The sequence below is a fragment of the Cyanistes caeruleus genome, chromosome 2 (assembly GCF_971803275.1).
Source record: "Cyanistes caeruleus chromosome 2, bCyaCae1.hap1.1, whole genome shotgun sequence".
In the NCBI taxonomy this organism is placed as follows: domain Eukaryota; kingdom Metazoa; phylum Chordata; class Aves; order Passeriformes; family Paridae; genus Cyanistes; species Cyanistes caeruleus.
The window spans coordinates 36487521-36502724 of record NC_141702.1 but is presented as its reverse complement, the minus strand read 5'-3'; the positions used below and the strand labels follow the sequence as shown (position 1 = coordinate 36502724).

Genomic DNA, 15204 nt, shown 5'->3' with positions numbered 1-15204 from the left:
AGGGAACTGAAGGGAATTACAGGCTGTCGTAATTCATCATAATGATCCTCCAGGACTTAGACTAACTGGATAAGGCTCTCCTGCCCTGGCTCTGATTGCTCCATCGGCCCTGCTTAGGATAAGGAGCATGAGATGAGATTGGTCTCTTCAGCACCTCTGATGAATTTACCAATTAGTGCTAAGAGTGGAGGCAACTTTACAATGAGAACTGCAGGACCATCTACTTGTTTCACTCAAGCAACTGAGCAATCTTGAGGTCCAAGCGACTTCCATTTCTCATTGACCTGTCACATAGCAGCAACAAGCAAGTCTCCTACATCAGTCCTGTAAGGCCAGCTTTCCAAAATAAATTATGCTGATGTGGTCATCTTGTCTGACTGCACATCTACCTCCTCTCTAACAGCTGCTGAACTCATTTGCTGAGCCAGAGAGCCCAAGTTTTCTTTTTCATTTTCTGCAATCCTTCCAGAAGCTGAAAACTAGGGAAACTTAAAACCACTGTCCCTGCCCATCAGGGGTTATCTATATGTTTTTTATGCAGACGTTGGTGAGAACCTAATAAAAGAAGGGCAAGAGAAGGATTTATGAAGCAGTGTGTAGGGACGTAAGACAGGGGAATGACAATGGGAAAATGAGCTAGAGTAGCTCCACTGCTTCCACAACAACTGGTCTTGTCTTTCCTTTGAAGTTGCTTTGAACCAGCAATGCCAAAGCACAGCCTGAATCCGGGAAAAGAATCCGGGAAAAGAATCCGGGAAAAGAATCCGGGCTTCAAAGCTGTATGCAGACTTTTTTGGGATGAATAAACAGATTTGGAATCCAATCCATTTCTGCTTCTCTAGATAATGGTCACCACAAACACACAAGGCAGAGATATGCCATGTGTCCTAAAAAAGCTTGCAGGAAACCAAGTCCTAAATAGACAAAAAATTTCTCTGCTAAAATTCTTTATCAGATAATAGCATATTATATTAAATACTAAAATTACAGGAATTTCTGTATTTTTATTCTAGAGTGTTCAAGTCTTTAGATAACTGGCATATTTGAACAATTTGTTCTCAAAGGCCATTGGCAGCTGACTTAAAAACTGCTTTTGGTGGGGTTCTTTTGTGCTAATGACACCAAAATAGTTATTAATCTATAAAAAAACGAGCATTTTCAACCACAAACTTTCAGTAATCCCTACCAGTAAATCATTAAATTGGCTTATAATGATGAAGTTTATTTTTAAAAATTATGTTGAAGGTGCTTCTTAAAAACCTGCTATCTATTTTGTTGTTGTTGTTGTTGTTTCTAGAGGTTACATATTTTTACTTTTGCTCTTGCAACTGGAAATGTATTTTAAAATATTTCAACAAAGACAGTAAAGATTCCAGGAAGTAGGAACAAAAAGTCTTGGAAAACTGACAGCATGGCAAGTGCTCTGAACTTACGTATTTGTTCCAAATTCAACGCAACCAAAATGTTATGGAAAATGTCCAAATTATACCACCTCACAAGTACAAATGTCAAATAGCTACTGGTTACTATGACTACATGGAAATCTGCTCACCAACAAACTGAGGAAGAATTTGATATCTGATTTTTGATAATGGCACAGCTACTGTTACTGCAGCAGTGAGTCATTTTTGGACAATGCAAAAATCATTTTATCTGACTATCATGAAGTGGAAAGTAATCTGCCAACCTACCCCTGCCAAGTGGTATTGATGCACCAGCAAACCTACAGAAGATATTATAAAACAGACTAAAACAAAATGGCAACTGACATTGCAGTGGATAGAATCTGAACAATGAATGGTTGGTTCCTACTGCTTTACAGTCAGGAAAATTACTGTGGAGAAGACAAATTTGGAGCAGGAATGGATTGTACAGGATTTGGTTTGTAAGTAAGGATATTCTTACTGGGACAGTTTAAATCAAGGCTGTTCCTGTTCCCATCATAGTAAGTGCAGTGAGGTCAAAGACTATTTAGCTTTTGGGGTTTTTTTGGCAAGACAGCTACTTCTAACAGCACTTCATTTAAATTTTGCATAAACACATCTGTCTGTTTGAAAAGTGGGCAGCACACCTCACTGCTGTGACACCAGGTCCCCGTTGGTAATCCCAATCCATACGCTGGGGATGCAGAGCAGCACTGGGACAGCTTCAGCCACGCCTAAGCTTTGTCCCAAAATATAATCTGGTCCCTGAAATGAAAGTAGGTGAAGGGACACAAGTCCTGAAAATGGCAAGCTCAGGTGCCTCCTGCCCAAGGTATGGGCTTTGGCTATAACATCTTTCCTACACGAGCATCCAAGAGTAAGGTCCAACCCACACCCTGACTAGACAAAATAACCATGTAACCTCATCCATGTAACAGGGAGTGTCAGAGGATATCTCAAACCTTGTTTCAACAACTGAGGCACCTCCCAGTGAAGAGAGGGCACATATCATTGTCCTGGTGAGGGTGCCCCTACCACCATCAGACCCCTCAGCCAGAGCACAGCACCTGGTCCACTGTTCCCCTACACCTCAGCACAAACTTTAACTTTAAACTGCTTGAAGTGCTGTGGAAGCTGAACCACCAGGTTCTGATGGCTTCTGTGTGACAGCCACTGAGCAACCCAGCCGTGGAGAACACAGCCATCCTAAAAATAACAGTGCCTGCACCACTGCACTCTAACCTGCCTTTCCTCCCCATCAGCACTGAAGAAAATCCCTGCCTTGACTTTCACGGCATCCGAGAAAACAGACAAGTTGTGTTTTTCACAGCATGAATTTTCAGGCAATCACTGACTTGTGCACCTTTTATTAATTGCTGAAATAAATGTCTCTGAAAGCACTCACTAGAATTCTGCCTTTAGCAAAGCATTAGGGGTCTGTTACAGAGGCTCAAAGAGCAATTACACTGGTAAATGCATATTAACTGTCCAGACTATTATGTTAGGCACAATTTATGATCCTGTTTCCAAGAGATTTATGCCTTAGGAACAGACTGCAGATCAGTAGCAATGAAGAGAGACGACTCCAGTGTCGTGTCACAGAAACATGACCTTGACAGAAACAACAGTCTGTCCAAATGCAGATATGGGCCCAAAGCCAAAAAGACTTAAGTGAGGCTCAAGAGAAGTAAGGCATTAAGGTCTACACTGGTGAATCTTAAGCCCCCTTCCTCAGACTCTGCCTAGCCCTAAAGGTGGCTCAAACTCAGGAGATTCTACTCCAACATGTCCGTGCCCTGGACGTGCCAGCATGCAAGGCAGGCACAGGGCACTGCATCACGGTGGCATGGCACACCCTGGCTCAGCACTGCCCTACTGCAGGCAGCTCCCCTCCTCTCTCTGGCCCTGTGAGTGCCATTGTCACACACCTGATGGAAGAAGATCCACACATGTTGCAAGCACAGCCATCACCCTTCAAAATTAAACCAGTGGAGGAAGTGGCTAGTGACTCTTCCACAGCAGCCCAGAGGTAGCACTGCTCACTCACTTTGTCTTGCCATGGCAGCACTGCAGTGGTGAAAGTTCTCCACTTTTAGGAAAAAATCTTGGTATTCATTGGGATAGTAAGAGGCTGACATTGGGAGACTGGGATAGAAATCTGCATGCCCTGATGCAGAGGATGCAGGACTGCACATCTAAGAGCTCTACCTGTAACAGGGCTCCTCCACAGCAGCAGGTACATTTCCAGAGCAGGGAATTATGCTCTTTACAGAGGGCTTAAACACCTGCTTTCAGGAGAGGCTTACAAGCTGCAAGTCCTGAAGAAAGGCAGACACCTTATTCTTGATTTTTCCCCATGGACTCCAGCATTAGCCTTTCTTTAGCACTTCTCTGTTGGCATGGCTGTTAGCATTTGCCCAGTGTCCTGGTGTGTGCAGCTATCTCCCTGAGCTTCTTCATGTGCTGACTATCTTAAAACAGTGGATGCAACCACTGGGACCAGGCACTTGGACATTGGGCAGGTATCTATTTACATCTGAAGTTCACTCTGAGGGAAAACAAACAACACAAGTGACTTCCAGTACAGTCTCAGGTAGACTTCTGACAGCTCTCCTGGGTTACTGGGGTCTTTATTATAGATTCTACAGACCCAAATTAATGAGATTTGGTTTAAAATATTTTGTAATACATGCTAATTTTTCATTTCTCTGATTTCAAAACCCCCAACCTACAACCACATTTTTTCCTGCACATTCCTATTCTCCAGAGCATCCAACAGTTGTACAATTTCTTTTAAAGCCCTTCTATCATGTGACACTTTGTCTCCTCGCTTCTATGTTTGCAGAAATCAACAGACTATCTTGCTGCAGGAAAATTGCACCAAAATCATAGAATCACAGAATGGTTTGGGTTGGAAGGGACCCTAAAGGTCATCTGGTTCCAGTTCCTTTTACATGAGCAGGGACACCTTCCACTAGACCAGGTCACCTCATCCAGCCTGGCCTTGCACACTTCTAGTGATAGAGCATCCACAACTTTGGCCAATGGAAAAATAAACCACCAAAACAATCAGAAAAAATTCATGGCTTCAGTCCCCAATACAAAGCGCAGAACAGAACTTGTAAAGTCACATAATCTAAAATCAAGCCACTAAATTCACAGTAGATGTATCAAAATATTCTAAAGTTAAAATATAACCAAGTGTTAAATACTTGCAGGAGCATACAAGCATATGTTGATACCCTGAAGCAGTACACAAAGGGAACTGAATATGCTGTCATGTTTCTCAGTATCTCTGTGCTGATCTCCTCTTTTGCTACAGAGAGGCAGTCATGATACGCAGTTAAGAACAACTTCACTCTGCACAATAAATGATGATGCATGACCAGCAGAAGTGATCAAGGCATGGAAAATAATCATGAACAGAACAAATTACAGCTTAAATGAAATGGGACCACAGGAATAAGCCACTTTGCATATTTTTATTCAGCTAGAAATGATTATGATCCCTGGGCTATTGTTCCATTTGAAACTAATTTTCTGCTTCTTAAACCAGAGCTTCCAGAAAGGAAGTTTTGAGGCCTTTGGCCTTTGTTTTAAATCAGCTTGTTTTCCCAGTTAGATTTTGAAGGGTGCAGACAGGGCAGGAGACTGGATGCAGAGCACGGAGCGCCAAGCGGGCCATGCAGCCATGCAGCGCAGGGAGCTCGGCCATGCCGGAGCGCCGCACCGGGGGGACGCAGCATGCACCGGGACGGGCGCCAGGCGTGGAGCAAGGTGGATGCACAAGAGCTCTAACCTCCTTCTCTCTTTCTGATCTTCTAGGTTCCTTCCTAGCCTTTCTCTTCTGGTTTCTCTTATTTTTTTCATCCTTGATTTCCTTCACCGGGATAATTTTCTCCTGGACTATTTCTGAGGTGTGTGCTGTATGGACACTCATTGACCACTCAGAGATGGCACTGGGATCCCAGTAAGAGTTGTCAGTATTGGCAGGGAGAAGGAAGGAGTCAGCTCCCGGAGTGGCATACTCTACAGAGCTGGACTCCACCGGCTGAAATGCATAATAATCCCACTCCAGGCCACTGGAGGTCATTCTTCAACTAATTCTTAAGGCTCTTATCGTGTTTAGGGAATACATCTGTAGAACATGAAAGGGAGCATTTTAATCTCTCCACAACAATTAGCAGCTTTAAAGTTTCTGCTTCTCATCTGGTGAATCAAAACTTAGTCTTGAATTTGATCAAAACCGCAAAATAAATTGTTTAGGTTTCTCTTGTTATTTTGAAAAATAAAATGTAGGTTATCTTTTTGGATTTTTGTGTGCTGTCACAACAATGCCATGCACCAAAATCAACAAAATAATGCGCTTTTCAATTAAATATAATATTCCCCACTCTCACAGATATTTTTATATCTGAACCTAAATCTGTATTCCTGAAAAACAGCAATGAAACACACAGATGTTAATCAACACTTGAGACTAAGAGGCCTTCACTGCCACATAAGCACACAGTAAAAGTGGCTGAAGGCATAATCAATAGATTGCAACTAAAAGAGACTACAAACATATTCTCTGAGGCATAAACTCTGAAAACGAATTATACAAGGAGAAGCCATAAGCAGAGAACCTTCTTTGAAGACCTATATAAAAGGAAAGCAGAAAAATTATAGTTAATACCTATTGCAAGCAAAAAATCTTCATTTGGAGTTTTAGACTTCCTCCTCCTGCAAGACAAATCCAAACACCCTTTGAAATTCAGCATCTCCTGAGGCTCTCCTTAATCCCAACCAAATTACTACTACTACTACTACTAAATACAGAACTATACATCAAAATATATTTTAGAGAAACAGTATCTATGAATCCAGTATGCATCTTCTCTGCTCATATTAATTGCCACATTTAGATGCAGCATCCAATTGTTGTGAACAAAGCCCCTGAGAAGCTCATAAGACAATACCTCTCCTATGAGCTGAGTGTTTCTACAAGTGCAAGACTCTTCACTGAACTGAAATGATGCTAAATACTGATTTACTGTTTTTACATCATGGCTATCACGTTTACATATAAACAGCATAGACTTTATTTCTAGATGATTAAAACAAATGAACAAGACTTACTCAAAAAACAGTTTCCACAGAAACTCAATTTGACCAAATCAGTGGAAGCTCTTGCTTTCTTAAAGCAGCAGTTTTCTTTTCTCAGGAAAACTGGCTGTATTTGTGAAGTATTTGCAATTTTGTCTTCAATACCTAATGAACCATTTCTGCTGGGAGAAGTCAAAAAGCAAACCCAGGACACATCTGAATAAACTGAATCTCCCATTGCAATTGGAAATCTGCTCCATTTCACAGATGGGCACAGGGAAAGAATAAAGAGCACAGGAAGCAGGAAGCAAATTTTTTTCCTGAAAAAACAAGTTTTCCTGCAGAAAGCTGGCCACATCAGTACCCCAGCCCCAAGCTTGTCAGGCAGACTGCTCACATCTCACAGGGAATCAGCTACTCACACAGAGAAAGAAACCAGTTTTCCAATTGCTATAGACTTTTAACTCTCTAGATACAAACAAATGCCCAAGGACATTTTAAAAAGGCACCTAGACATTTCCAGTGTCCTTCTACTAGTCAAGTATTTCTAGGTGCCTCTACTAACACCTCTGGACCTCTAAGGCCATTGAAGAATGTCCACCTTATATATTACAGGGGGAACAAAAGCAACCCTACCTCAAACATCTTCCAGCATGTCATCAGAATTTAGCACTTAATTTGAAGAAATCATGGTTATTCAACTACTATTGCACATTTCAGCATATACCTTTTTTTCACCAGTGAGGGAATTAAAACCACATTACCTGTAACTCCAAAGCACCTTACAGCCCAGTCCTAGATTAGAACTACTCTTACAGAAACCCAAGAAATTCCAGCAACTTACATATTTTTCCAAATGAACACAAACTACCATGTGTTAAATTCAAAGCTGGCTTTTGTGCTGATGCCTCACCACACAGCAACCTCAGAGGTGTGACCACCCCCACATGAAGCATGGTGCCACCAGGATGATCTCCCCGTGGCACAGCACTGTGCTAAGGGCAGCTGTTATGGATGCTGAGGGATGTGTGTACTCAAAAAGCATCTCCCACTTCAAGAAAACACCACAATGGGTTATGTCCCCTACCTGATGTCCTCCAGTGAGTTCCCACAATGAACTCCTCGTGCACTTCTACCAGAAGCAGCAGATGATGACTCTCACACCTGCCTGGCACAAGCAGTGCTCTTATAAAGCCCTGCAGCTTGAACAAGAGGACTAAACTATTCACTGAAAACCACATTTTACATTGTTTCCCACACAATTTTGCATCTCCAAATTAGAGGTTACATCTCTCAATTAGAAAACAGACAGATTTTGTTTCCATTTAATCCTACTTCAAACAAGTGAATGTCTACTGTTATTTGCAAATCACCTTTTCCCCTTCACCCCAAGTTAGAAGGTTGTATCTACTTACATCATCCTGAATATCCAGATCACAACCTGCCTTCAACAAAACCTGGACAACATGGAGATGACCCTTGTAGGCAGCAAGATGCAGGGGCGTCCGGCCATGCTATGAATGAGAAGAAAATAATAGTACCTTAAGATTAATAACTTTAATGCATGGTAATTGAATAGAGTTTTTTCTCCTTTTCATCATTCTTCTGTTTGTACCTCACTGCCTGAAACCTGCAATAGTAGCAACTGGCATGTATTAGTGTGACAAAGGCTTTACACTGGTTTAGTGAAAGCTGAAAAAAATCTTCTCCACCTTCTGCAACATTTCAGTTTATCCCAATGACACTCTACAAAAGGGATATTATATTCACATAAGAGTACTTCCTTACAAATTCAGATCTGGCTCTGTGTCCATGCTTGAGCAGAATTCATAACCCTTTTGTTTCTGTCCCTCTGGAGCACAGAACTATGAACTGCTGTCACCTTCCCTCTGTACAGCCAAGTTGCAATAACTGGCTAATTCATGTATTGTAATGGGCACTGTCTTTGCAACAGAGATAAGAATTACTGAGCTGTTGCACATGAAAGATGCTGCCCTGGAAAGGAGTGGAAGGCCTGTATGACTCCAAGTGACTTCACGTGTATGACAACCAACTTCACTTTGCTAAAGATCTGCCAGGATTTTTTTAGACAATGCTTATTTTTACCTCTCTTTCTCTCTAAAATCTCAAAGTGAGTGAAACACCTTAGGATCTGTGAAACAACAACACTAAAACTGTTCACTGCAGATTATTTAATGGCAGTGAAGAAAACGGGATCACAGCAATTGCTAAATTCACGAAGTATCTTCACAAAGAATGTTGTTTTCTCCATTAGGCATTTTGTGAGGGTCACATTAAAAGTCATGTGACTCTTCACCTGTATCCATTACCGGTGCTGTTGTCTATTTTTCCACTCAATGATTTATCCTGCAAAGGAAGATAAACAGCCCTAGTACATCAACCACAGAAGGGACAAACACTTCAACAGCTGTCTGACTAGCGGCTTGAAGTACACACTTGAACTACACATTGGCTCTCTGAGGTTTTAAGCAACTTCTTCAGTAGGAAAATTACTTCAAGGATATAATAAACCAAGCTCAAGACAAGATTGTTTTCATACAAAACAAACCCCATACCCACATATCTGGTAAAGCCTCATTAACTCGGCCTTTTCAGAGCAAAAAGGAAAAACACTGCTGGGAATCAACAGAATGGCTGAGGGCAAAACATTTGTGCCATTACTGATTAGTTGTGCTGTGCCTCAGAAACACTAAGTGTTGATTAATTGTCCTACATTATTGACTTAAAGGGGCAGATTTGAGGACAAAATCTTCACTCACACTCTGACACGCGTCCCTCAAAACCTGCATGTTGTCCCCTGCTGGCAGCAGCAGTTCATTCCCGTAAGAGAAACTTCCATTCCTGCCCTGCTAAAGGTGTGGAAAGGGCTCATTTCTGTTGTCACCACTGCCCCTGGGCACCACCCAGCCTCCTGCCTGGGTACCTCTGGCTTCATCTGGCCATGTGTCCCTAAAATCCTGTCCCTATATCGAAGGGGACTGAGCTGCACCGACCACACTTCCTTCTCCATCTGGAGGAGAGCCAGGGGTGTGTTGCTGTTCCAGCTAAATCAATAGCAGGAGGCAAAAAATCCCCAAGCAATAGAAGGACAAAAAGAAATAAATAAAGAAAAAAAAAATAAAATAAATAACAGAAGAAAATTTGAAAAAATACCAAATTGACAGATCATTCCCAACAATGAACAGCATTTTGGATTATGAACGTGTGCTTCAGCACATTCAGATTTGTGGATCCCGACTTTCTACATTCCTTAATGCCAATAAGTAAATCACCTAATCCAGGCATCTCACTTCCCAGAAGATTATTAATACACCATGAAAACAATTTATAGCAATCTGTGCATGGAGAAGGAAAAATCCCAAACAAACCCAACTTGAAGCCAGCTCATGTGCTTTAAAAGGGAAGTGTCAACAACATGAATATATATTCCAGCAGGGAAATTTTCTAATAAGATAACCAGTTCTAACCATTAAAAAAGTGCTGACATGCAGTTAAAGGTACAGCGTTAAAAGTAAGCTATGAAATCAGAATAGGAGTTTATTTGAATATAAGGAACATATTTTCCTCACCAAACACACCTTTCTGGGCAATTGCCATATGAACCATGCCTGCTGGCACAGTTGAGTTGGAAGACTAAAGGATTGTTTTTATTCCAGAGTGTCTGTGTGTTTCAGATCCTCTATCCAGAAACATAGGTTGAGATGTGTCTCACCTACTGCAGAACCCTAAGGAGAGGCCTTCAGGAACCAGAGTTGCTGCACACATGCAGTCTTTGAGTTCTTCCTACTTTAAAGGGACACTATAAACAAAAACTGTGTTGTTTTGGTGACACTAACCAGGAGAGGAGACTGGAAAGGAAGATCAATTCCAGCATATTACATTGATTAGATGCTCAGGCTTTTGGAATAGCACTGATCATCTCAAGATTAATCACAATCCTGCAAGAACCAGCCATGCCAGATTTTATTTTTCTTCCCAGCAACATCAAAATGAGAGCAGAGTTGGGTGGTACAGCTGGACAACTGCTCCAGTGCAGGCGATGCAAACACTGGACAAACATCAAATCCCCACATAAATACACATACACACAGATATGAATCCACATACACATGCACACACCAACCCAGAACAAACTGTGAGGAAGAGACAAGGCAATTTTGGTGCCCCTCATGCTGTGATGACAAACTTGGAACAAAACAAGCTTTGGAGAGAAACTCTAAACAAGTCCATGCCACAGCAGCAAGTCAGGGCTGCTCTCACCTTCATGTCTTTAAGCCCACCAAGTTTTTCTCTCACTGCAATTCATCCTACCCAAAATATATAGGGGGTAGAGAGATGAAGGCAGACAGACAAAACTCTGTATGTCTCCTCCATAAAGACATTCTGCACTCAAGGCAGCAGCAAAGAAGGGGTTTATCTGAATACACACAAGGGTCCTAGGGGGAAAGAAAACATACAAACCAGAGTGTCTCCTAGATGCTCACTTCAAGGACACAACACCAAACCCAGGGACTGTTCCACATGCAGATTACTGACTTAGAAGTGTGTGAGCCTTGCCAAATATGAACTGTAATGTTTTGGGGGTTATTACAAATACAAATGAGAGACTGCTACCACTTAGGATTAATGAACCAATAAAGCAGTCAGTCATATGTTAAAAAAAAAAAGCAATTTGGACTTCTATTCAAATGTAAACAATTGCTTCATCAGGCAACAAATCATACAAATGGTCCCGTGTCACGGACTTATTGACAAAATAAATGGGACCTATTGGACTAAGGCTGCAACTTCCAACCACCGTGACACACTGCTGTATCTGTGGGGTGTATCGGGTTGCAGCCAGGCACTGTAAACAGCCACATGAACTTCAGCAGTAAAGTGCAAGGGTAGGTTTCTGTTTGCATTAAATCTGTGCTCTGACTTACAGACATTGACAGGCAGCTGTCGATACACACCAGTTAAAAGCAGAATCCTCCCAGCACCGCTGCCAATGCATACGCACTGCACAACAAACCCATACAGGGCCTTAGCACCATGATCTTTCCTTGTGTTTATGTATGTGTAGATACCTTTCTGCAGGGACATTCAGTTCTCCACCTCACACTTCTCTTGTCATGCACAAGGACTGATATTTATTCATCCGTTCTGCACCCATAAAAAACATGCCTGTCCACGCTTTATTGGAAAGCCTGAGAGCAAAATGCAAGTCTTGTCACATTGTTCACACTGATGATTTGTTAGACTGTTCTCCATGAATAACCTGCTCACTCAAGTCAGGAGAAAGCTTCTCATTGACCTCAATAGGCATTCAGCAAGTTCCTAAGTGTTTGCTGGTCCCTTTTAATTTATCTTTATTTATTGTTTAAAACAGACACAAATAGCTTTTCAAACTGAAGGAGTGAAGAAATGTGAAAGCACCAAAATACATTTATTTCTTTGTTTCTGTCTTAGCTTAAAAAAAGAAGGAAAAGAGATACTGCTTTAAAGAACTCAACATGCTCTGAAGCTGAGATTTAAAGTACCCCAGCATTACAAAAGTGTTGCCATATTGTGCAATCATAACATGACTACTTCAAAAGTTAAATCAAAAAATTACCGAATCAAAACAGAAGCACCATCTTCTGCATTTCTTTAGGGCTTTTTTTTCTGAATGATCATCCATTCTCTGCAGAATTCAATTGTGCTGGAGCCTGCTCCAGCACAAGTTTCTCATGGATTCACAGGCCTCTTTCAGGCATCCACCTCCTATGGTATGGGTCTGCCTCCATGGGCTGCAGGGGAATCTCAGCTCCACCATCTGAAGCACCTCCTCCCCCTCCTCCACTCACCTTGGTGTCTGCAGAATTGTTCCTCTCACATATTCTCACTGCTGTTCCCTGGCTATAATTACTTCTTCTCTGTAACTTTTTGTTTTCCCTTCTTAAATATATTATCCCTGAGGGGTTACCACCATTTCTGATTGGCCAAGCCTTGACCAGCAGCACATCTGTCTTGGAGCCACCTGGCAGTGGCTCTGCCAGACCTGGGAAAGCTTTTGGCAGCTTCTCACAGAAACTACATCTATAGCCCTTCCTGCTACCAAAACCTGGCCATGCAAACCCAATATCCTCAGGAAAAGGACAACAACATGCTGGGAGGACAGCAAGGCACATCAGCTCAGCAGAAGTCCCAGGACTTTTGCGCCAAAGATGCAGCTGTCAGTAATTTCACTGAAAGAGAGCTCTACCACAAAAGGACTGGAAAAGGGACCAGCTTCTTACTTGGAAGAAAAGGTTTAAGTTCTTAGTTTTCCAGTTTTTGAAGCTTATTCACCCAAGTACTTGATCAGGGCACCTGCTTGTTGGATGAGCCAGCATGTACAACCAGTTGCTCAGGGTGTTTTTTGCTTTTTCATTAAAGAAATCACCTACACATTTCATGCCTGTGAAGAATGTCAGACAAAAAGGTGTAAAAATGGAAATTATCTCTTTGTCACATCAGGCAGAATAGCAACAGAGCACCCTGACCAAGCAGGTGCCATTTGAGAAGAGCAGAGTCACAAAGCCTCTGCTGAGCACCACACCAGCCCACAATCTGGGCCACAACCCCACAGAGCTGGTGGCAGAGGTCCAGCACCACAATGAGTGCTCAATGCATGTGCCACACAGTGCCACCAGCCCTCTCCCACTCTGGGCTCCCTGATGTCAGATTGCTATCACCTGTGTGACCCAGCAGCCATCAGCTCTTCTTCACGTATTTTAAAAGGCCCCAAATCTGGAATGAGCCCGAGTGTCCCTCGCTGGAATCAGAGCAGGTGCGCATTTCCATACTGACTTCACCTGCACAGATGCCTTACTAGTAATGCTGTCAAAATGAAAGAAGTGCATCTTCACCATAATGCTGAAGTCAGCACCTGGACATGTATATGTGAATTCTCCATTGCATTTTGTTCCTTTCATATTCTTCTTCTTTTTTTCTGAAATCATCTACTCAGAAGTGACAAAAATGAAATACTATTTTGCAGCTGAATTGTTGTTTGCTGAAGCAACAATCAACTCCATCATATGACCTTCCATACAGGAGAAAACCAGAACTGTCAGACAAGTCAGCTATAAGGCATTTACTAGTACTTGGTTTGTTACAGAAAATATCCTTCATTTTTTCTCAAGCTATGCTCGATTAATCGTTTTTGAATAAAGAACTCTAGCATTTATCTCTAGATCCTGGACACTTCACTCTGTGGCTCTGTGGTATTATTCACAACAATTGGTTTGTGCTTACAGATGCAGATCAGAAATACATTTAAAGCCTGCTGTGATGGGGGAGCTTTTTCTTTCCCTCCAAAGAGCTTTGTCTCCATGTGTCTTCCTCCAGTAAAACCCAGAGAATTCAGCAGGAAGTTTGGTTGACAAGTACCAAATACTTTTTTCTCTTTTCTTGGAAGCAAACCCCTATAACTTATAATTAGGTAAAACAAACTGAAAACTACTAATAAAAATAGAAGAAATGCAGGTAAACCAGAACTAAGGCATGCACATGGATAAAATTATTTTTATGCTTCATTGTTTAATGAGTTTTATCTTGGGGAAGAAGAGAGTTCTGGGTTTCAATTTATCTGAAATCTTTGTCTATTTTACTGCACTAGAAAAATCTGCCATCTAATTTCCATTCTAAAATTAAGAACCTCTGCTCTGAAAGTTGTTCTTACTTTGTGCTCAGTTCTGCTTAGTAGAAGACTGCACAAGAACCTGTTGCTGTGATGGCTAAAGAAACCATACAGATTTCCAGTTTCAATATACGTGAGTCTAATTTATACATCCTTGCTCTTGTGACAACCTTGTCCTTAATTTTAAACAGCTTTCTCCTTCCAGCCTTTGTGTGCCATCAGATTAGCAAGCCAAGCTCTTCCAGGCTATGTTTATCCAGCCTTTGGTAGGCAAATATGTACATGCTCTCCCTTTGCAGCTGGCTGGCTGGGTGAGAGCCAGATGCAAACTCCACACTGTGTACACCTGGACAACACAGAGCCTGAATGGATGGGCTCTGGTGAGGGCACCACGTTGGTCTCACTCCTGTTGGTTCACACTGAGCTCAGCTCTCTCTGGCTCACAGCGTGGGAGGAGTAAGAGTCCGTGTGCCTTCAAAACAGCCTGTACACACAGCCTTGGTGCTGCTCTGAGAGGGTCCCTGCTCCTCTGTGTGCACTCCTCCACAGTCTTGCAGATCTGACTTCATCTCTTCTGAGCAGGGCTTGTCGCCAGGCTACCCAAGTACCCCATCTGTACCAGCCTGTGTGCTGGGATGCATCCAGAATGACAACAGGGACAGCTTTTGTCATCTTCCCTCTCTGGGCTCCACGGGGATGACACACACACGCAACTTCTAGGAAAGAATAGCTACGATGCTGTAGTACCTGGGGAGCTACAGGGGTGGCCTCAGAGCTCACAGCTCTCCAACATAGCTGGCAAGCACATGTCTCCACAGAAACACCAGCACTTTGTACCTGGCCACAGTTTTGCTGCCAAATGAGCTTTGTTTTGATTTTCCACACAGGGCAGAACAACAAGGCAAGGCAAGGGAGACACCTATGTCATATAGGAAAGAAAAACTTGTCAACTCTAGGAAATCTGCATTATACCAAAATAACCTGACTTTGTGTTTCAAAGTCAAACCTACACTATTTGTTTCTTAT

At 42.2% G+C, this 15204-nt stretch overlaps 1 protein-coding gene across 22 annotated transcripts in view; it reads right to left on the bottom strand.

Annotated features, from left to right (window-relative positions):
* ANKRD6 (ankyrin repeat domain 6) overlaps positions 1 to 15204 on the bottom strand; it is a 98280-nt gene that overhangs the window by 17246 nt on the left and 65830 nt on the right. For 17 of the 22 annotated variants that reach the window (XM_086876529.1, XM_086876533.1, XM_086876530.1 and 14 more), the window contains one exon: positions 7928 to 8026. In XM_086876529.1, coding sequence (XP_086732655.1) covers positions 7928 to 8026 — 99 coding nt within the window. Of the gene's footprint in view, positions 1 to 5223; positions 5563 to 7927; positions 8027 to 15204 lie in introns of those variants that run through there. The other 5 variants (XM_023922247.2, XM_023922249.2, XM_023922248.2 and 2 more) reach the window with 1 other exon arrangement.